Here is a 20,811-nt window from a genome sequence, read left to right on the forward strand (position 1 = left end):
AATAATTGCTAGGGTGAGTCATCTTCTTCTTCATTAGTCAAGGGACACCTAGCTTGGCATGTATCATTGGTCTTCTTGCAAGATAATAGGGGTGTCAACAAAACCCGCGCCGGCCCGGCTCGACCCGTGCCGGCCCGGTCCGACCCTAAAATTTGGGGTATTTTGGGGTCGAGCTTTAATCTTTTTCGAATATGGCCCTAAAATTTGGGGTATCATTAGGGTTGGGGTAGGGTCGGGCTGACCCATTAACACTCTGGGCCGACCCATCCCCTCTCTCAGTCACCAATCGCCATCACCGTCAGACGCTTTTGAGCCTCGCCTCACCTCGTCTGATCTCGATCATCTCTTTCCATCCTTCGCTCGTCGCCGTCACTCAAGGTCAGTATCTCTCTCTCTCTCTCTCTCTCTCTCTCTCTCTCTCTCTCTCTCTCTCTCTCTCTCTCTCTCTGCAACGCCTCTGTTAGGGTTCGCATTTCGAGTCCTTGATTCCGTCAAGGCTGTTGTTGTCCTTTTCGCTCCGCTTGCCCTAGCGTCCTCGATTTGCTCCCTTTCGCTTTGCGCTCGCGAGCTCCCGCCCTTCCTGGGCGCAGGTTATGGAGAAGGTCAGTGAGCATTTCGTCTTCCTTCATTCCTTCCCTCGATTGATCGATTCCGTTCGCGCTTTGGCGAAGGGAACAAATTGCTTGTACAAAGCAATTGCGGAGCGTGATATCGATCGCGTTCTGCGGATTTCGTGTGTGTTGGGTGTCTCTGATTGGGTGTTTGAATTTTGGGTTCAGGTGAGAAGAAGCTGTCGAAGGTGATAGTGCCGGACAAGTGGAAGGACGGAGCCAGCAACACCACCGAGGGCGGCGGCCGCAAGATCAACAAGAACAAGCTCCTCTCCAAGAAGTCCAGGTTACCCCCTCTCTCTCTCTCTCTCTCTCTCTCTCTCTCTCTCTCTCTCTCTCTCTCTCTCTCTCTCTCTCTCTCTCTCTCTCTCTCTCTCTCTGGAAGACGAATTTCCATGGAGTCGTTGTATTGCGCTGTCGCAAACTAGCTGTGGTTGTTGAGATTGTAGCTTGGTGGTGGCCTTTTTTTCCCCCCTGAGATGTGAGAAGAGCCAAACTGACTGTATTCAACAAATAGAAGTCCCATTATTTGATGATCTGCTTTGGAACTCGGTGCTTAGAAGTTAGGATATTTACATGCCTATTTACTTCTTTCTCTTACTTTCTTTTACAGCTTTATGGTGCTCGTTTGATTGATTTTTGTCTTAGTGAGAAACCTAAAGTTCTCTTTTCTCCTTTGCCTAGCACAAAAGGCCAAGTCCATAAAGTTGTAGAGATCGCGGGTTTAGAAATCTACTGCAACTCCTCCAATGGAGCTTCGAGTTTGACGATCAGGGACAATGATGGAGACAATCAATGCCTGTGCAATGCTAATTGTGAAAGCAATCAGTTTCACCCTATTCTAGCACCACTGAATGTGTCAGTGTCACTTTCAGTATGAGTTGTTATTATCTTGCCTATCTTTCTTTCTCTAGACACAGGAGTATTTTCATGTCAAGCCCGTCATTTATGCACAAATTTGGTCTTTTTTTATGCTAATAAATGTGGCATTGAATGACCTAAAGGACCCGCCAGCTGTTAATGCACACATTTTTCTTTCATCATTGGCCTGACTTTTTTAACCATTCTTGAAATAATTGATTTTCTAAACCATGTGCAGCATGAAAATGGTATCCCAGTTTCTGATAGTTATGCATGTTTTTCAAAGTAAAAAGAATCTTGTTCATGTTTGCATCTTGGATAAGGATATAAGTACGAATTCAATATTTGACCTCAATAATCAATTTGCGATGCAACTCATCTTACGTAATGTTATTAATATGGTCTCAACTATCTTCTTTTGTTGTCATTGTTATGCTCTTTCTTTTCCTTTTACAGATCCTTTTGTACTTACCATGGGATCCAGTGGCTATCGTTAAGAATAATATTTTTCAACGTGATGCTTGTCATTAATGTGGCATTGTTTTCATGAAGTACATGGTGATTTATAGGGGGCAAAAGTACACCAGAAGTGCCATAACTTGTGTACGGCGATCACTTTGGTGCCATAACATTTTTTCGGATCACTTTGGTGCCAAGTCGGAAGAAAATAGATCACTTTAGTGCCAATTTGGCCGGAAATCTGACGTGGCATTTTTTATTAATTTTTTACGCCGACATAGCTCGCCGGAGGCTGAGTCAGCGTGTACAGTCAGCATTTTTTATTTTAAATAATTTTTTCCAGCGTGTACAGTCAGCATTTTTTATTTTAAATATTTTTTTCCTTTTTTTTTCTCTTCTTTCCTTTTTCTTTTCTTTTCTTTTTTTTCTTTTCTCCCCTCGTCGGCCGGCCACCGGCGAAGCCCGGGAAGGGCTGGGCGAGGGCTGCCTTGCCCATGGCCGGCGAGGGGCGGCCTCGCCAGCGACAGGCGAGGCCGCCCCTCGTTGGCCCAGGCGAGGGCTGCCCTCGCCGGATCTGGCGAGGGCGACCCTCGCCGGCGTTGGGCGAGGGAAGCCCTCGCCCGGGCGGGCGAGGGTCGCCTCGCCCGAGCCGGGAGTGGGCAACCTCGCCCGCCCGGGCGAGGGTCGCCCTGCCCGAGCCGGGCGAGGGCGACCTCGCCCGCCTGGGCGAGGGCTTCCTCGCCCGACGCCGGCGAGGGTCGCCCTCGCCAGATCTGGCGAGGGCAGCCCTCGCCTTGGTCGGCGAGGAGCGGCCTCGCTTGTCGCCGGCGAGGTCGCCCCTCGCCGGCCATGGGCAAGGTCGCCCTCGTCCAACCCTTCCCGGGCTTCACCGGTGGCCGGCCGGCCACCGGCAACCGGTCGGCGAGGGGAGAAAAGAAAAAAAAAAAAAAAAGAAAAGAAAAGAAGAGGAAAAAAAATATTTAAAATTAAAAATGCTGACTGTACACGTTGGAAAAAATTATTTAAAATAAAAAATGCTGACTGTACACGCTGACTCAGCCTTCGGCGAGCCACGTCGGCGTCAAAAATTAATAAAAAAAAAATACCACGTCGGATTTCCGGCCAAATTGGCACTAAAGTGATCTTTTTTCCTCCGACTTGGCACCAAAGTAATCCGAAAAAAAGTTATGGCACCAAAGTGATCGCCGTACACAAGTTATGGCACTTCTGGTGTACTTTTACCTTTATAGGGTGGTAGATTGGTAGATGTATTCATCATTTGATCAGCCGTGTCAGAGGTGCTGGTTTGTTTGTAGTGAGGGTCTCCTGAAGCTTTTTTGTAGATTATTCGTAAAGGGGTACTCAGTTTCTTCACAGATTAGTTATCAAAGCTCATTTAACAATTATTAATTATTAGCTCCCACTTAGATGTATGTTGAGTTCCTGTATATAGTTACTGTATATGTCTTCATTTAGGGGGCCTTCTTATGTTTGCTTGCAAAATTAAACTTAGTCAATTATGCATGTGCTGCTTCTGGTTTGATCTGTCTTAAATATGCACTTCATGTTCTACTTTCATGGTTCTAGCATATCGTCCTTACTATCCATTGTAGCAGTATGCCTCTTATGTTCAGATGCATGAATTTGTCTAAAATTTTATTATGTGTTGATTATTTTGTTCTTTTTGGTTGTTTTAATGATCTTAAGCTTGCTTTAACTTGTGTAGAAAAGGGAGAAGTGATTAGTGAACATTACAAGCTCCTTCCAGTTGACTTACGTGACATACCAAAGTTGGATGACATTATATCATTGGCTAATAGTGATCCAAGGTATGCATGTGAGGTCCTTCCTAGCAACAAACTTAATGATATCTCACCTACCACTTCTAGTTCAGTAACGTCTGGTGCTAGATCTTTGTTAACCCTTTTCTTATGAACTAATCTTAGAATCAATCCAGATTCAGTGCTCCCATTTTGTATTATGATTAATGAGCACTGTCTTTGACTTCTCATTAGTGGTAAGTGATTTTTCAACAATTTCTCCCACTGTATAATGAGAATTGTCTCTCACGCTTTGAATTGATCAAGCCCGTGTCATACTAATGCGCTGCGTCTATCAACTTGCAGGCGACACTGCATCGACGGGGAAAAGAAATTCGGAGTCCAACCCTTTTGCACTAGCTTTATCTTTGGAATGTCGACCCATGAAGATGTATTAGTAATTGGAAACAAGCCAGTCTTGCTGAGGAGTGAGAAAATTCCAGTCATTGCTGTTCGTTAATGTTGTTTTAGTTTCTTTCTTTTTTTTTAGTTACTTTGTACTACAAAACTTGTTCTGAGATGGTACTCACACAGTGAGAGTAGGAAGAAAAGAGATTCTGGCGTAGTGTTGGAAATCGTCTTTATTATCATTTTTCCGTCTTGTGCATATGAAAAGAAAAAATAAGAGAACAGAACCAACCTAACCTGGTTAGTCATCTGATGATTCGGTTCTGTTTTTGCGGCGGGTTCACAATTCCAATCTATCTGCGCGGGAAAAAAAAAAAAAGAAATCGAAACCCGACCCGACCAAACCCGGCCCGGCTCGGGCCTTGGGGTGTACGGTGAACAGGGTCTCGGGTGGGTCTAGGCGGGTCAAGCATGACCTTGTAGGTTTTGGGTCGGGTCGGGTATCAAGAAAGCCCGACCCGACCCAACCCATTGACACCCTTACAAGATAAGTCTTATTATTGACAACTTGCTAAAGAAGTTGTCTTATTTGTCTCTTGTCCATGAATCCCGCTCTTTGGGCGTGAATCACTCGCTAGAGGTCACAATCATTGGCTCATGCAAGACAACTTCATCATTGGGGGAGGGGTCTCCATTATTGACCAACGTGTTCAAGAAGTTGGCAATAATGCACAAATAGACAAGTCATAACACATTTCAGCTTCTGCCTCCACATGTAAAGCCTCATTTCGCCAATCACGTGACCTCCAATCAAAGTTTAACATATCTCATTAGAAAGCTCAGAATGTATAGGATTTGTTTCCAGAAGACATCAAATCAAAATTCCAACGTTCTCATATAGAAAATGATGAATCTTTGAAATCTGGCAAAATTGGGCAGTTTTGCACTGTTCAAGAAATCGGACTTAAAATCATAGTAAATAGATTCCGAAAATTCTCAAATTTGAATATGTCATAAAAAAGGCCTTAATAGACATTTCCCATGAAAAACACGAAATCTGGATCTTTCTTTAAACACAACTTTGAGTAGCTCAAAGACAGACTAAAAATAGTTTGCTGGAACAGAATATTTGCTTCTCAAAATAAGCTCTTTCCAGAATCCAAATCATCTCAAAAAATTCCCAAATTTATATATGTTATAGAGAAAGAAGTTCTCAACAACTTTTGTGAAAGAAGTTTGTTCAAATTTGGCCTAGAAAAGTTTGTCTAAAATCGAGAAATTGTAAACATTACAGAAATACCCATTCTGGACAGTTTTACACGGTTCGAAAATGAGGTGATCGTCCAACTCAAATCATGTCCAAAATTTCCAAAATTAAAGTATGTAAAACTTCAAGATGTTTGGGAAAAATTTTAAGGGGAAGTGTTTGGAAATTCGGATCACAAAAGTCTCCACAAAAATAACAAAACAAAGAGGTACAGAGGATCCGAATCTAGATTTTCCAGAACAAAACAAAGAATTGAGTCCAAATGGCAAAACCACCAAATTTGATTCAACAAACTCAATTCTAGCAAAATCAAGGGTAAGATTGGGAACGCTTAGAAATGAGTCTTATCTCCATGCTCACAGGTACAAGTAGGGCACGTGTCGCATCCAAGACCGATCCCTAATCCCTTGGCAAACCGATCCATAACCATTTTCCGGGGACTGAAATTAAGGATGTTACAGTGAAGAGGTTCCGAGATGGCTTGAAACCTGACATCTGAAGTCAATTGGAGCCGCTAAATCTTAAAGACTACAACGAGCTGTACGAACGAGCTCAACTGATAAAGAAAGATTCATTGGAGTGAGCTGCCACCACTAACCAAGGAAGGCCTCATCATCCAGCCTCTCAAGTCAATCAACATCATGACAAGAGGCCAATACAGGGAGGAGAACGTCCATTTGCTTCCAACAAGAAGAATAAGACCCTAAGGCCAACCTTCGCTCCAAGTGATGTATGCCGCAATTGCGGAAAACGACACGGCAACGCTCCGTGCTTGCTCAAACTAGAGCTTGCTTCTATTGTGGTTAGCAAGGCCACATCATCAGAGATTACCCATAATGACGGCAAATAATGCTGCTGCAGCAGCCGCATACGATGCAGCAAAATGGAGAACTGCAATACGATAATTTCCAGTGTCCGCCAGCTCACGGAAGGGTTTATGCAATCACTCAAGAGGAAGCAAAAAATTCCAAGACCGTCATCACTGAATACTGTCTACCGTAGAATGCTAAGGATGTAGGATTATTATAAGAAAATAAAAGGGCATAGTAAATCTAGTCGTGTGGGTCCTATACGGCATTGACATCAATATAAGAGTAAACTATCTTTGAGGAAGATTTTATCAGAGTGGCGCAGCGAAAGCATGGTCAAATCGGAAATACTTCCGAAAATTTAGGCGTTACCGCAGACAACCCTGAAATCAAGAAGATATGTTACGAGTTTGTATGAACACCTATATCTCGTCAAGTTCGTCGATAATAACAGTTTCCAGCATAGCATGGGCGTGGCTCCATTTGAAGCATTAAATGGTCAAGCTTGTAGAACTCCAGTCTATTGGAACGAGGTCAGGAAAAGGAAGGTCACTGGTCCAGTCTAATCCAAACTATGACTGATGCCGTGCAGGTAAGTGGAAATAGGCTTAGGACTACCTAAAGAAGACCAAAAAGGTTATATGGATAGACGACGGAAGCCTTTAGAATTTCAAGTAGGAAGGGGAAACTAAACCCTAAGTACGTTTTAAATTTGGGGGATGAAATTCTTTTGAGGGGGAGAATTGTAACATCCTCAATTTCAGTCCCCGGGAAATGGCTATGAATCGGTTTGCCAAGGGATCGGGGATCGGTCTTGAACGCGAGACGTGCCCTACTCGTACCTCTGAGCAAGAAGATAAGACTCATTTCTAAGCCTTCCAATCTTCTTATACCCTTGATTTTGCTAAGAATTGAGTTTTGCTGAATCAAATCCGGTGGTTTTCTCATTTGGACTCAATTCGTGTTCTTGTTCTGGAAAATCCAGATTCGTGTCCTCTGCACCTCTTCATTTTGTTATTTTTGTGGAGATTTTTGTGAACCAAATTTAAGAAACTTTCTTCATCGAAGTTGTTCCCAATATCTTTAAGTACAACATACTTTAAATTCAGATTTTTTTAATATGATTTGGTTTGTACAAAAGACCATTTTCTAAATGGGTTTGAACCGTCAGTGTTGCTATTTCTGTAACCTTTACACTTTCTTGATTTTCTAAGCGTTTTTCTAGAATGATTCTTAATAAATTTCCTTCACAAAAGTTGTTGAGAACTTCTTTCTATATAATGTATAAAAATTTGAGAATTTTTGGAGATGATTTGGATTCTAGAAAGAGCTTAATTTGAGAAGCAAGGATTTTGTTCTAGTAAACTGTTTTTAGTCTGTCTTTGAGCTACTAAAAGTTATGTTTAAAGAAAGATCCATATTTCGTATTCTTCATGGGAAATATTTTTTAAGGTCTTGTCTATGACATATTCAAATTTTAGAATTTTCGGAGTCCATTTACTATGTTGTTAAGTCTGATTTCTAGAACAGTGCAAAAACTGCTGGGTTTTGCCAGATTGCAAAGATTCATCATTTTCTATACGAGGACGTTGGGATTTCGATTTGATGTCTTCTGAAGATAAAATCTATACATACTGAGGTTTCTAATGAGATATGATTTCCTAGGCTTAGGTGTCCCTAAACTACTTAGGGCATAATTACCTATTTTTGTGGCTTGAGGAACAAGTTGTCTTGAAGACTAAGTTGCCTTAACTCCTCTTGGAAGCTAGCCATTTAATGCAAGCTTATGTGTCCCCAAGAATTAGGGCTATCATTACCCTAAAGTGAGTCTTGAAAGTAAGAGGCAAGAAGGAGGCTTAGGGAAGATTCTAGAAGAGTCAAAAACTTGGAGAGCAAGTTTTGGGTAGAAACATGTGACTAAAATCCAAATCCAATGATAACCATATCTTGGGTATTAAATGAAAGAGATGACTCACCCTCTTAGGTGGCAATGATAGATTTAGTAAATCATTACATTTAGATTTTCCTTAGAAAACAAATTAGCTGAGTCATCATTATAGGAATGAGTGTTCCAATAGAAAGATAACAAGTGTTCTTCCTAGGGCCTTAAACTTGCCACTTTGCCGTTTTAGGGTTGCCACCTCGGTACTCTAGGCGTGCCACTTCAAAGAAGATGATTGGGCCACTTGGAAAGGTAATGATGAGGATGGTGCCTATAAATAGGATGAGCCTCTCATCCATTCTCATCTTGGAACTCACTTCTTCCTCCCCTAGCTCTCTTACACGCCTCTCTTTCTCTCGCTCATTCGCCGCCGCCAACCGCCGTTTACCCGTTCGACTCCCGTAGATATTGTCTTGTGCTTGCAAGTGAGTGAATTCCCTAACACTTGGATAGGGCGGTGTGTTACGTGGTTGGAACGCGGCTTGAGAAGTTGTTGTTGCTTGAAACGGTTTTGTTCTTATGGGCTTTGGTTCTTGCTAGCAATATTCATCTGACCGTTATTATTGTTGAGATGACTTTGTTTTTAACGGTGGTGTACTTGTTCTTAAGTGAAATTCTTCGTGTGTACACCTATACAAGTTTGTGCTTGTTATTGTATGGTTTGCTCATGATTCATTTTGTTGAGAGTCGAACACATCCCGTGCATCGAAGAAAAGGTTCCCATCGGCATTGAACGTGAAACGTAAGCACGTCGGATCGGGCCTCTCTTAGGCTTGGACGATATTGAGGAATATCGTTCCAATGTCAAGTTTGGTCTAGGTCGGTGCTAAAGTATAGCGATTCGAGTCTCGGGTCTTGATTCGTGCCCGACATGCCTATTTGTACTCAACCACGGTAAGTCATTTCGTATACGTGTTTTGCACGCCCTCGGGCTTCATTCTCGATTCAACTAAAAATGAAAGACAAGAACCGAAATCATGTTTGCTATCGCATGATCATACGAGGGACTAAACCGTCACCGATGGATTTCAATTATGAAATAAAGGAACCCCGTGCGAATTATTTTACGTTGTTCTTGTGCATGGTTGCATGACACTTAGATGCGGTAGTTTGTGTGACATATTGATGTTCTTAACCATGCTTGTTGATTTATGAGCATGTGAGCTTTTCATGTGTACATAGCAACTAAAGCTAGGGCCTTGTATGCATGGGTTAAGATAGAGGATAATAAACCGGCTTGTGCAATCCATGATGTGTGATCGCTAAATGAAAAAAGAAGACCGTCGTCATATAACATTGGCGGCAATGCCTCAGTTGAGCCGGGATGTCCTAGGTTGAGCCCGAATGCCTCAATAAGCTAGTCCCGGGATGTCTCGGTTGAGCCGAGATGCCTTGGTTGAGCCGATATGCCTAGCACGAAGCTGGATGCCTGAGTTGAGCTGGGATGCCCTGGTTGAGCCAGGATGACGATAAATGAATCTTATATGTGTGTCGGTCTGTGTGTTTATTGATAAGTCAAAAGTTTCCGGATACCCGAAGGATCCGAGAGAACTCGTCACCTACGTATTAAGGAGGCAATACCCCGATAGATTTCGACTGTAAAATAAATGAATTCACGTGTGAATATTTTCGGGTATTTTTGCATGCCGATTGGTTGCAAGACTTCACGTGTAAATTTTCTTGTACAATTTTATGTGACCGGACAAAGATGAGCTTTTATATAAACATAGCAAGGGCAAGGTCAAAGTCTTTGCTATTGATTTGCCATCGCTATAAGGCAAGGAAAATAATTATATGTGTTAGTACGACGGTGAGGCATCATGCTACACGAGTATTAGTGAATTTACTCATTAAGTTTTCAACTCACTCTCATTGTTTTCCATGTTTTTAGAATGAGCTCCGCGTCCCCGGTTCGTTTTGGTGTACTCATCAAGATGGAAGTTGACGTAGAGGAGTTAGGATTAACCCCTGCCTTCGCTTGTGATAAAACCAGATATGGTTTGTACGTGGAACGGCCAGTAGAAAAGGGCTTGTGAAATATGTTTATGTAATATGGTAATAGTGTGTTTTGCCTGTTGTGATTTTCCTGATTTCCAGCTATTATTTTGTTTGAGAGTTTGTTTGTACACGTATCCACATGTGCTTATTAATCAGATAAAAGAAATGGGACGGTGACGAATCTGAAACGTTATATTAATAATCTTGAGGTAAGGACGTTACAGAAAGCCTTCAACACTGAGCATATTTTGCCTCTGTCACATCTAACTCAGTCTTTGCCAACCAAGTGGATGACCAAAGATTTGGACAATTTTTGGTGTCAACCGAGTCACCTCGGGGAAGGATTAATCTTCCTCGAGGAGGGCGTAATCTACCCTCTCTCTCTCTCTCTATCTAATCTACCTTCTTTCCTCTCTTTTTCTTCTCTTCATTTACTCCACAAGTACAGTTATTTTACTTTGATTTTAACTTTAATGTTGGAAGAGCATCGAAACAAATTCTAGAAGATCAGTGTCACCTTACAAAAACACATCCGGAGACAATTTGTCAGAAGCGATACAGAACTCCCCTGAATTTGCTTGACGGATTTACCCTTTTCGCAATGGGCATCGTGTAGTCACTTGGGAGTATGTGACGAAAGTTCAAACTGGAATTTGAAGCGAAATTCGAACTACATGTGGGAGGGGCAAATTGCCCCAGCTTCAAGAACCTAGGAGCACAAGAAACTAACATCAAGCTTGATGTACAACTTTAAATCATTATAGGACATAAGCAACAAGCTCTCAATACGTTGACCCGAGGTCAACCACTTGCGCGCAGAGAAGCCTTTTCACGACAAACTCTAGCGAGTTGTTCAACAAAAACTTAGTCTATACGATTACATTGGGGAAAAGTGCCAAAAAAGTTCTAAACTTTTTGTATTGATGTAAATTTAGTCCTAAACCTTTTTTTTGTACTAATTCAGTCCTAAATCTTTTGTATCGGTGCCAATTTAGTCCTAAACCTTTTTATAATGTCAATTCAGTCCTAAAATTTTTATATTGGTGCCAATTCAGTCCTAAACCTTTTGTTTTTGTGCCAATTCAGTCATTCCGGCCAACTTTGGTCGGATTTTGCGACGTGGACGCCGGCATGCCAACGGTCAGTCACCGGCGCTAACGTGGATAACTTTAATAATATTTTACTAATTTTTTGAATTTTTTTGAATTTTTTCTTTTCTTTTTTTTTCCCTCCCCTCCCTCCTTCCTCCAGCCGGTCGTCGGACCGGCGATCGACCAGAGGCCAGAGGCCGGCAAGGCTCGCCCTCGCTGGCCACTGGCGAGGGCGGCCTCGCCCAGCCATGGCGAGGCTTGAGCCCTGGCCGCTGGCAAGGGCTCGAGCCTCGCCATGGCTGGGCGAGGCTCGCCTTCGCCGTCGCTGGTGAGGGCGAGCCTCGCCGGCGCCAGCTAGAGGAAGGAGGGAGGGGAGGAGGAAAAAAAAAAGAAAAGAAAAGAATAAATAAAAATTCAAAAAAAATTAAAATATTATTAAAGTTGTACACGTCAGCTCCGGTGACTAGCCGACCAACGTCCACGTCAGCAAAATATGGCCAAAATTAATCAGGAGGACTAAATTGACACAAAGACAAAAGGTTTAGGACTGAATTGACACCAATGCAAAATGTTTAAGATTAAATTGACACCAAAAAAAGTTTAGGACTAAATTGGCACAAATGCAAAAGATTTAGGACTGAATTGACATCAAAAAAAGGTTTATGACTAAATTGATATTAATGCAAAAGGTTTAGAACTTTTTTGGCACTTTTCCCGATTACGTTGGCTTCCAATCCAAAGTGCACAAGCTGTTCAACCAATTGGGCATGTGGACCCTGAAGCCAAGGAGATGAAGGTGACATGAGAGCCACCGTAAGTTGGAGATGTGGATGGTCAACCATGGCTGCGCAAAAAGAGCCACTTCACAGTGATAAGCCCAATAAAAAGATGGGACCAAATCCTCACTTTCGATCGCCACACAGTTTTTGCTGTGAACATGTACTTTTATAAGCTGAAAAGCCAGGAAGATGGGCCGAAAGCCGAAAAAAAGAAAGAAAGAGGAGGCCATTACAACGGGTGAACTAAGAAATGAGCTCCGTGGATATCTTGTTTGATGTAGAGCCCCCACTTTAAATGTAATTGCAAACATACACGGGGCATTAAAAATTGAGGTATTCCATATATTAAACAAACGACATATGTCCCAAACACAAAAAAAATAAAAAAATAAATAAGTGACATATAAAAGGTAAAAGGTCATTTAAATTATATCATTATATTTCTATGCATCAACTCTAGCGGATGCTCCAACGATGGTATGAACAAAGGTATTAGCCAACTATGAAACCAGCATACATTCAAATTCCACCTTTGCAAACTTAAAACCTACTATCCTGAAAGTTGATAAATTAAAGATCTTCATAAAATATATAAAGGTTTCCAAAATTACATACTCAATGTTATTTCTCCAAACCCAACAATATCATTAGCACACTAGTAAAGCAACTACAGTAGCTCCAAATAGAACGGGGACGGTATCTGCCCAAATGTCCAAAAACAGTTGCAGGACTAGTTACTGAAGGCCAAGCACACCAACTCGCGTTCGGCTAAAGGTGAACCTGCCAGTTAGAACTTAAGGCCAATGCCAAATCAGAATTAACTTTTTGCTACAGCAGCTAGTGCCCTTCGATACTAAGTCTTATTGCAAACATAAGAGACTTCATCACGACATCAACAGGAGGAGTAACTTGATTATGCAGCAAGTCACTCCTAGCTCTCCATATGTTGTTTATGGAACCATTCCACAGTAGGTTCGGCATAAACAATCTGGAACTAGTCCCTTAGCAGCCTGCTTTATCCAGTGAAGTCCATAAATCCAATTCCCGAAAACTCGAACAATAGCACGGAGCAATAGAGCTCTCCTCTGTATCTGCAAAGTGAGAAGAGCTTAAGGTCAAGAGGCACGTTGTTTCCACTTTTGTTATTCCACTTTGTCAAGAGGTCATCTTCTTCATTAACCGTTTAAAAATGACTTCTTACTGCTTAAAAAAAACAGTGACCTATGGCATAAAAATTATTAGTTGAACATACTGATACCTAGAGCTTGCCCCGGTCCGAGTATTTTCATATTGCGCACTTTCAAGAAAAGCATCATATGCATCGGAAATCGATGTGGCACACAATTGGATTTTAACAAAATAGAAATTAATTACCTCGGACAAATCAACAATAAATTTCCTTGTGGCGGACCTGGAAGAGGGGGGCACATGTCCTCAAAGCAGAGTAAACTTCATTATCTCTCGCAATTTCACAAGATTCCCACACTCGATCACATTGTGTATTCATTCATCTCTCCATCGATTGAATCAGTCACATTTTACAGTATTGGGCACAAACACTTGGAAACATCCCAAGATGTGGTTCGTGGAGGAGACTGAAAGTCATTCAAACTTGCAAGTTAGTATGTACTATCGAGGTAAGCTAATAGCTGAAATCATATCCTAACTTATAGCAGCAAAGCATCCAAAGCTGTAGCTAATTCCCATTAGTTTTTGAATTTTGGTGAGCTAATGTTAGCTCGTGTGACAGGATGGCAGCATATTCATTCTAACAGCAGCAACTTACTTCTAGAGCCGAGCTCAGTGCCGGCTTCTGGAGACCCTGTACTTACGAGGATACCAGTTCTTGGTATCCATCGATATTTTTCTGCATCTTCCATTACATCTTCCTAGAACAAGAAAAAAATGAATCAGTCTTCTCCAAGTATTATAGCATAAGAAAATTTCAATATCATCTAATCCATCCCCTTTGAAGTCCGAACATTACAATGCTTGGAACATTACAATGCTTCATATCGTATTTAAGGCACAATACCTATTCTATTTGTTTACGAATTATGCAGAAAATTCAATGAATTGCTCATAATCGATTTGTTGATAAATAGTAGAAAGAGGAGCACTAAATAGTAGAATATGTATCGTCGTATGCCTCATGCGGACATGGCTTTTAAATGAGGAGTTTTCTTTTCTTACTCCAGAGTTATTACTCAAACCTAGTAATAAATTTAATTGGCGGTTCGATTCCCTTTATTTGAGCAAGTGCTAAACTTTTTTTCATCCAACTTAACCATCTTAACTTAAAGATTTTTGTAGCGTAACTTATATCATTTTCTTCATATATAAGTAGATTATACACCTTGATCACACATCACTTTGAAAACCAATTATGCAAACAATTGCTAGTATATCTAGCATAATCGATAGATTTATTAGCTTTGACAGATATCCATAAAAAAGAACTTGATGAACTTAACATAATTATCCAATAATTTGGCAGTATAACAATTATATATCTATTAGCTATGTACATATTTCACCCACATTTATTGGCTATTTCGTATTTTACTCTAATCAGATTGAGCTATTAAGAAAAGAAAACATTATGTTTCACTATTTGAGTAAATAAACATATATCACGAATTATATGTTTTCTACAGGCATCTCTTTATTTTTTTTCAAGAATTCTTTCTGTTTTTAGAAAACTAGAATAAATCCTTTGACAAGAAAAAATTGGAATATCAAGCAATAATTAAAATTTGGACAAATGATAGAGTTGTACTATTTCACATGCTGGCCTTCTGAAGTAGAACATCGTTGACAGGTGAGTATTGCATATATGCTAACTCTATTTTTGGTATATCCTTTTCCATTATTTTTCCTTTTCTCATGGCTCACCCAATTTGTAACGCCTCAAATCTTTTTTTTCAAAAAAATATAATTCATATATTTGTTTATATATATTATTTTTTCATTTTAAAATATAAAAGGAAAAGTGTAGTCGCTTAAGAGAAATCTATTCGAACAACCAAGAGCAGTTGAGCTTCTACTTTTGTGCTCGCGTGTGAGATTTTTATCTTTGGTTGGTGAAATATTAACACGATCGTTTTCATGTTTATATAAACGATCTTTATTATGTCAATTGCCGGTGGTAGAAATAACTTACGCACTCACCATCGGATGGTTGACCCGTGAAAGAGTTAATAATCATCTCGGGTGTTCACCTTCTAGACTATCCACCAAGTGCGTCTATGCGTCTAGATTAACAAGGGTACTCCTTGCAAACATAAATTCTGAAATTGACATTTAGTTCGACTCGAGTGACATTTTAGGATCTCATCTTCTCTACCTTAGATTCTTTTCTCCACTTACGGATTCCCACGTAATTGAAAGAAAATTTGGTGTTAGTTTGGTTTTAGGGAACATTTATTATTTTCGCTTTACCACAAAACTTCCATCTCTCTATATATACGTCCCACGCACATAAATGAATTAATACATGAGAGAGAGAAGAGAGATGGAAGCAAACGGAACAATGGAAAGAAAAGTCACGCCTACTAAGCGTGTTTCCAAAAAATAAAAATTTTGAAAAAAAAGTGAAGGGTAGAAAGAAGGCGAACCTCGTTGAATGTCTTCCTTGTCCCGTCAAGAAGCCTCTCTCTGTATTTCCCGTAACGCGTAGGACAGCCACTTGTTAATTTCGCACAATGCAGTACAAATATCGAGCATTCATTTGGTATCTTTGAAGTGGATTCATCGATCAACCTTTCCAAGGATCCACAGTAGTGAATATTGATAAGCCTCAAAAGCTCCAATTCTTCAAGGCCCTCGACAACCTTCAGCCCATCGCAATGGTGGACCTGTAAAGCCTTCAGCTTCTTCAAGTTTGATAAACCATACAACCCTCCTAGGGAATCGCACTCTATAACTCGAAGTTCCTCCAATGATTCCATCGTACTGAGGAATCGAATTTCAAGTAGCTTTGGGCACTTCAAAACTGTCATTTTGAAGAGCTTCCTCATGCTTGATGAAATAATTGACAATCCCTCGAGAAACTCGCATTCTTTCACAATCAAGTCTCTCAATAATTCAAACCCATCGAGTTGAATTTCCCTCAGTGGAGAGTGATGAAGACGCAACATGGACAAGTTTTTGAAGTTGGAAAATTGCGGTACAACAATTACTGACTCGAAACTGTCCGTGCCAGAAATAACAAGTTCTCTTGATTGAGGCAGGCAATCCAACTCCGCTGATGGCAGAGGAACATCTAAAAGGCCCCAGCTCAACTTCTCCAGCTTAGGTAACTTTCCAACCCATTGCAATTGAGGAGTTTGCATCGGGTTTGATGCCTGAGCAGGTGCTTGTCCAAAGCCGCTATACAAATCCAATTCCACTAGATTCGTGAGGTTACTGAGATCCGGAACTAACCGTAATGATGTCGAATGAACACGTAGACTGTTCAAACTCGGGGGAAGCTTTGGCAACTCTTGAAGCTCATTACAATTCGTTAAATTCAGGTTTTGGAGTCGCGTGAGGGAACTGATTGCCGTCGGCACTGCACAAACACGAGTATTTGATATGTTTAGGATTCGTAAAGACGATAGTTTACCAATTTCAGTGGGAAGTTCGTCAGCAAGTTGTCCACAATCCTGGGCATGGAGCTCCTCCAACCTCTCTAGCATTCCAATACTTGTAGGTAACCTCCTTATCAGACTGCATGTCATGTTCATCACCTTCAATTGCTTGAGATTTTTTATCGAGTCGGGTAACTCAACAATACTCGTGTATGAGAGATCCAACTTTTGTAATGACCTCAACTTGCCTATTGCTTCTGGAAGCTCCTTCAACCTTTCACATCTACAAAGTGAAAGAAACTCGAGTTGTGTGAGCTCTCCAATAGAAATTGGAAGTTCCACAATTAGTGTGCTTGATAGATTAAGGTATGATAGGTGTTTTGCATTACCAATAACATCCGGTAATCTTGTAATTTCACAGTATGATATATCCAACTTAGACAATGATGCTAATTTCCCAATAGAGTATGGAAGTTTCTTCATTTTGGACCAAAACGTACGGAAGTGCTTTAGATTCACCAATTCTCCAATCTCTTCAGGCAAAGTTCGAAGATGTGGACACCGAATAATGTCCAAGTGAGTAAGACCTTTCAACTTCCCAATAGAGGAGTCAACTTCTTGCAAGTTTGGACAGTCACTAAGAGACAGTCTCTCCAAACTCAGGCATCCAGAAAAGTCTGGAGTCCGTTTCAATCCTTTACATCTTGAGAGAGAAAAAACTTTCAATTTGTTTGTCATCTGCAAAAGTCCCTGAAATATTATCAGAGAAGATCAAAGAGAGAATACTATGTTGAGAGAACAAAAGTATGAATTCACACCTTCAAAATGTTCCATCCACCCCATTTTTCGGTGTTTTCACTGTTTGAAAGTTCGAAAACTGCTAGATTTTCCAAGTGCAAATTGGCCATTTTACAATCTAGAGGAGGAAAATCCCAAGAAAGCCATCTTAGCTCCTGGAGATAATTGTTGACGTCTCCAACAAAAGTTGCTACTTTTAACTTGAGGAATTTCAAATTAGGCACCCTCTCAAGTTCATCGTCCACAATGGTGATGGGATCCCAACTATCTGAAGCTAGATTGAGTGCTTGAACTTTATCCTTTCTCTGCCAATAGAAAACATCAATGAGGTGGAGCTTGCAAACATTAAACTTGTCCTTCAGAATGGCCAAAAGGAAACTTTCAAATGGGAAGTAGGAAAATAATTTTACGATTGATACCATATGGATCTTACTTTTACTTTACCTCTTTCGACCTTACTACTTTCAGAGCTTCTTTGTCATTCCACAGCCTACTGCGCCCTGTCAAATTCCGATAACATTCTTGGCGAACGATGTCTCTTCCAAGGTCTCTCAGCTGATCATGCATCCATATAGCGTCACCATTAACAATTTTAATTAGACACAAATCAGTAAGTTCTTCCAATGCGATATGTGGGGATAGATCGCAAGCATCCCAGAAATAGGTTGCCCTTAATTTCGTTTCTTCTATGAAGAAGCATGCGATGTCGAGAAAAATTTCTTTTTCCATATCTCCTAATGCATCATAACTTATCTTCAACTTATCCCGGACTTCATTATGAGGTGCTGTCTTCAACCTTTTTAACATTTCCTCCCATATTTTTGGTTCTTTGCGACGAAGAAAGGAACCTATGACTTCAAGAGCCAATGGGAGTCCCCCGGTTGTAGATACAACTTCTCGAGAGAGACTCTGAAAAGCATCGGGAGGAGAGACGCTATCAAAGGCATGCCAACTGAAAAGCTCTAGCGCTCTATCATAATCCATTTGCTTTACTTCATAAGCTAGAATTCCCTCCACTTCATCCAGAATCCGTTTATCTCTTGTTGTAACGATAATCCTACTCCCATAACCAAAAATGTCGGGCCCCCCCACTAGTTTATTAAGTTGTTCTTTCTTGTTTAGATCGTCTAGAACAACGAGAGCTTTCTTAGAACCAGCTCTCCTTGTTATGCTATCTATCCCTTCATCACTGTTACTAAAATTTTCTACAAATCTAGAATCAGAAATGTCGGATGCCAACTGTTTCTGCAGATTTACTAGGCCATTTCTGTTTGATGATTCTCGGATGTTCCCAATGAAGCTGCATTGGCCATCAAAACGAGGACATAACTCATTGAAAACAATCTTGGCGAGAGTAGTTTTACCAATCCCACCCATTCCATGGATTCCCACAAAACGCACACCAGTGCCAGAGTCAACATCTAACCACTTTATTATGGCTTCTACTTGTTCGTCTACCCCAACCAATTTGCTGTCCAGATGTCTTTGTTTAACTTTCAGCTTACGCAGAACCTCTTTCACAACGAGTTCAATAACTTCACCGTGCCTGCCACAAACCAAACACTTTTAGTAAAAGAAACCAAATAACAATCTCACTACAACTTCCTAGCAGATCGCATTTGAGTTGGATCACTAATCAAGTGACAGATAAATTCTACAATGCCAGAAGACCGCAGGATATGATTGGTGTTATGCCGATAAACTTACAATTTCCTCCTATTTATGAGAAAGAAGATGTTTCTTTGGGGTCCAATTTACACAAGTCATTCTAGAATTAGATCAAATTCACTCATATAACTATCACTAGCCGAAATGGCCCTGCTTATGTATGAGAATTGGTGAATTGTCTCTTCTCCTTTTTTGGGTGAGAAATGGAATTTACTGCTCATATACCAAAAACCGGTTTGTATATGAGGCATCGACCAATATATTTCATATCGAATTTTCGAACCACTCCTGTTAGTTTTCAATGCCATCTACAAGAATTTTAAGAGAATAGCATTTCGACTGAAGCTTGAAAAAAGTTCCATCGATAAGCATTTACTTACGGTTTCCCTTGGACTTTCCATCCCTTGATCTCACCCACTTTTCTCAGAGCCGCCTCCCACCGTTGCCTGATCTCGCCGCCGTGGCCCCGCTCGTGCTTCTCCAAGTCCTCCACGTACAGTTCCGTCCTGAGCTTGACGTCCATGGGCGTGACGTCAAAGAAGACGGGTAGGATCGCCGGCTTCCCGGTCGATTCGTTGAGCTCCATCGCACAACCGAGCTCACGGAGGCACCAAGCGCTCGAAGCGTAGCCCTTGGAGAGGACCGGTATGCAGATCTTGGAGTCGCCGACCGCTCTCAGGAGATCGTCGATCCGATCACCGGCGTGAAGCTTTTCGCTGTCTCGGTAGGCGACGATCCCCTGCCCGACCATGGTCCGGTAGAGGCAGTCGGTGAAGGTGTCGCGAGTGTCGGGCCCTCTGAAGCTCAGGAACACGTCGTACCGGGCTGCCGACGCGCCGGAACCGCCGGCTGCCGCCATGTTTCTTGGGGGCAGGCTTCCCTCACGAAAGGTCTCTCGTCTCGCTCCGGTGTTTTGCTTGCTCGGATTTGGAGCTTGCGTCTTCGGCGGTGTTGAAAAGTCAGAAATCATGTGAATGCACAAACCGATTTCAAGCAATCCCGTCCAAAGCCCTCTTCCTGGAAATGCACCCGCACCCACGCGCAAGAATGGATGGATATTCGAGCTTTCGGCCTGGATCATCGGCATCCGATGCTTAAAGTAAACAGTAAGACACTTTATGGACTAGTCAGAATCAAAGGCCTAGAACACCCCAATTCACTCTCGGCAAAACTGGCCCGCCAGTGAGAACTTAAGGCTAGACATGGCCACGGGCCGGTTTTGGCCCGGAACCGGCCCGGGTCAAACCCGGGACCGGCCCATTGACTGGGCCTGCAGTTCGGAACCGGAACCGGCCCGTGGCTACGGGCCCAATTCCTGTTCCAATAATTTTGGAACCGGCCAAGAACCGGCGATTTCGGGTCCAGTTCCAAAAGAAAAAAAAAAAACTGCTGCAGACCTAAAAGAAGAACCTCTTCCTCCTCCGCCGAAACAGCCACTTCTTCTTCTTCTTCTTCTGCTCGCACTTGCAACTCCGCACCAGTCACTGAAGCCTCGCTCGCCAAAGCCGAGCACTCCCATGTCGCCGCCGCAGCCGCGAGATTGAACGCCGTCTAGAGTCCGTCGATGGCGAATCCGAGGAGGCCCTCGTACTCCGCGGCGACCGGCCCGGCCATCAGCCTGGAGAGCGGGCAAGGCGGCGCCGCCGCGCAGGCCTCGAGGCCCCCACGTTCCCACCCTCACTCACGCCCACCTCCTCTAGTCCTCCTCCAAATCCCTCCTTCCCCCCTCTCCGCTGCGCCTCCTCCAGTCCTCTCCTTTTCTCCTCCGCCCGCCCCCCGTCTTCCCAGA

The 20,811-nt window shown here is 42.1% G+C and overlaps 1 protein-coding gene, 1 long non-coding RNA gene and 1 pseudogene across 9 annotated transcripts; 1 reads left to right on the forward strand and 2 right to left on the reverse strand.

Moving 5' to 3' along the window:
- Nucleotides 1–314: 314 nt before the first annotated feature.
- LOC130136081 (uncharacterized) lies at nt 315–4,261 on the forward strand. 8 transcript variants are annotated; one of them, XR_008815144.1, is made up of 4 exons: nt 315–378; nt 780–897; nt 1,296–1,485; nt 3,889–4,261. XR_008815144.1 is itself a non-coding variant. In XM_056306117.1 (4 exons), exons 1-4 carry the CDS (start codon nt 594–596, stop codon nt 4,109–4,111), a joined length of 351 nt encoding a protein of 116 aa, XP_056162092.1. In that variant the 5' UTR covers nt 410–593; the 3' UTR covers nt 4,112–4,261. The 8 variants fall into 8 exon arrangements, 1 of the variants encoding a protein (XP_056162092.1); XR_008815146.1 differs by lacking the exon at nt 315–378 and adding an exon at nt 410–602 and having other exon boundaries at nt 1,225–1,485; XR_008815143.1 differs by lacking the exon at nt 315–378 and adding an exon at nt 410–602.
- Nucleotides 4,262–12,375: 8,114 nt separating this feature from the next.
- On the reverse strand, nt 12,376–13,502 carry LOC115691542 (uncharacterized). Its single transcript, XR_008815136.1, has 2 exons — nt 13,360–13,502; nt 12,376–13,076 (listed from the first exon to the last, which is right to left on the reverse strand). It is a non-coding gene; the product is annotated as an uncharacterized LOC115691542 (long non-coding RNA).
- Nucleotides 13,503–15,687: 2,185 nt separating this feature from the next.
- Nucleotides 15,688–20,174, reverse strand: LOC115669178 (disease resistance protein RUN1-like; annotated as a pseudogene).
- Between the last annotated feature and the right edge of the window lie 637 nt (nt 20,175–20,811).

This window comes from Syzygium oleosum, unplaced genomic scaffold, assembly GCF_021117445.2.
Source record: "Syzygium oleosum isolate NSW1041296 unplaced genomic scaffold, Sole_v2.1 Sole_v2.41, whole genome shotgun sequence".
Taxonomy (NCBI): domain Eukaryota; kingdom Viridiplantae; phylum Streptophyta; class Magnoliopsida; order Myrtales; family Myrtaceae; genus Syzygium; species Syzygium oleosum.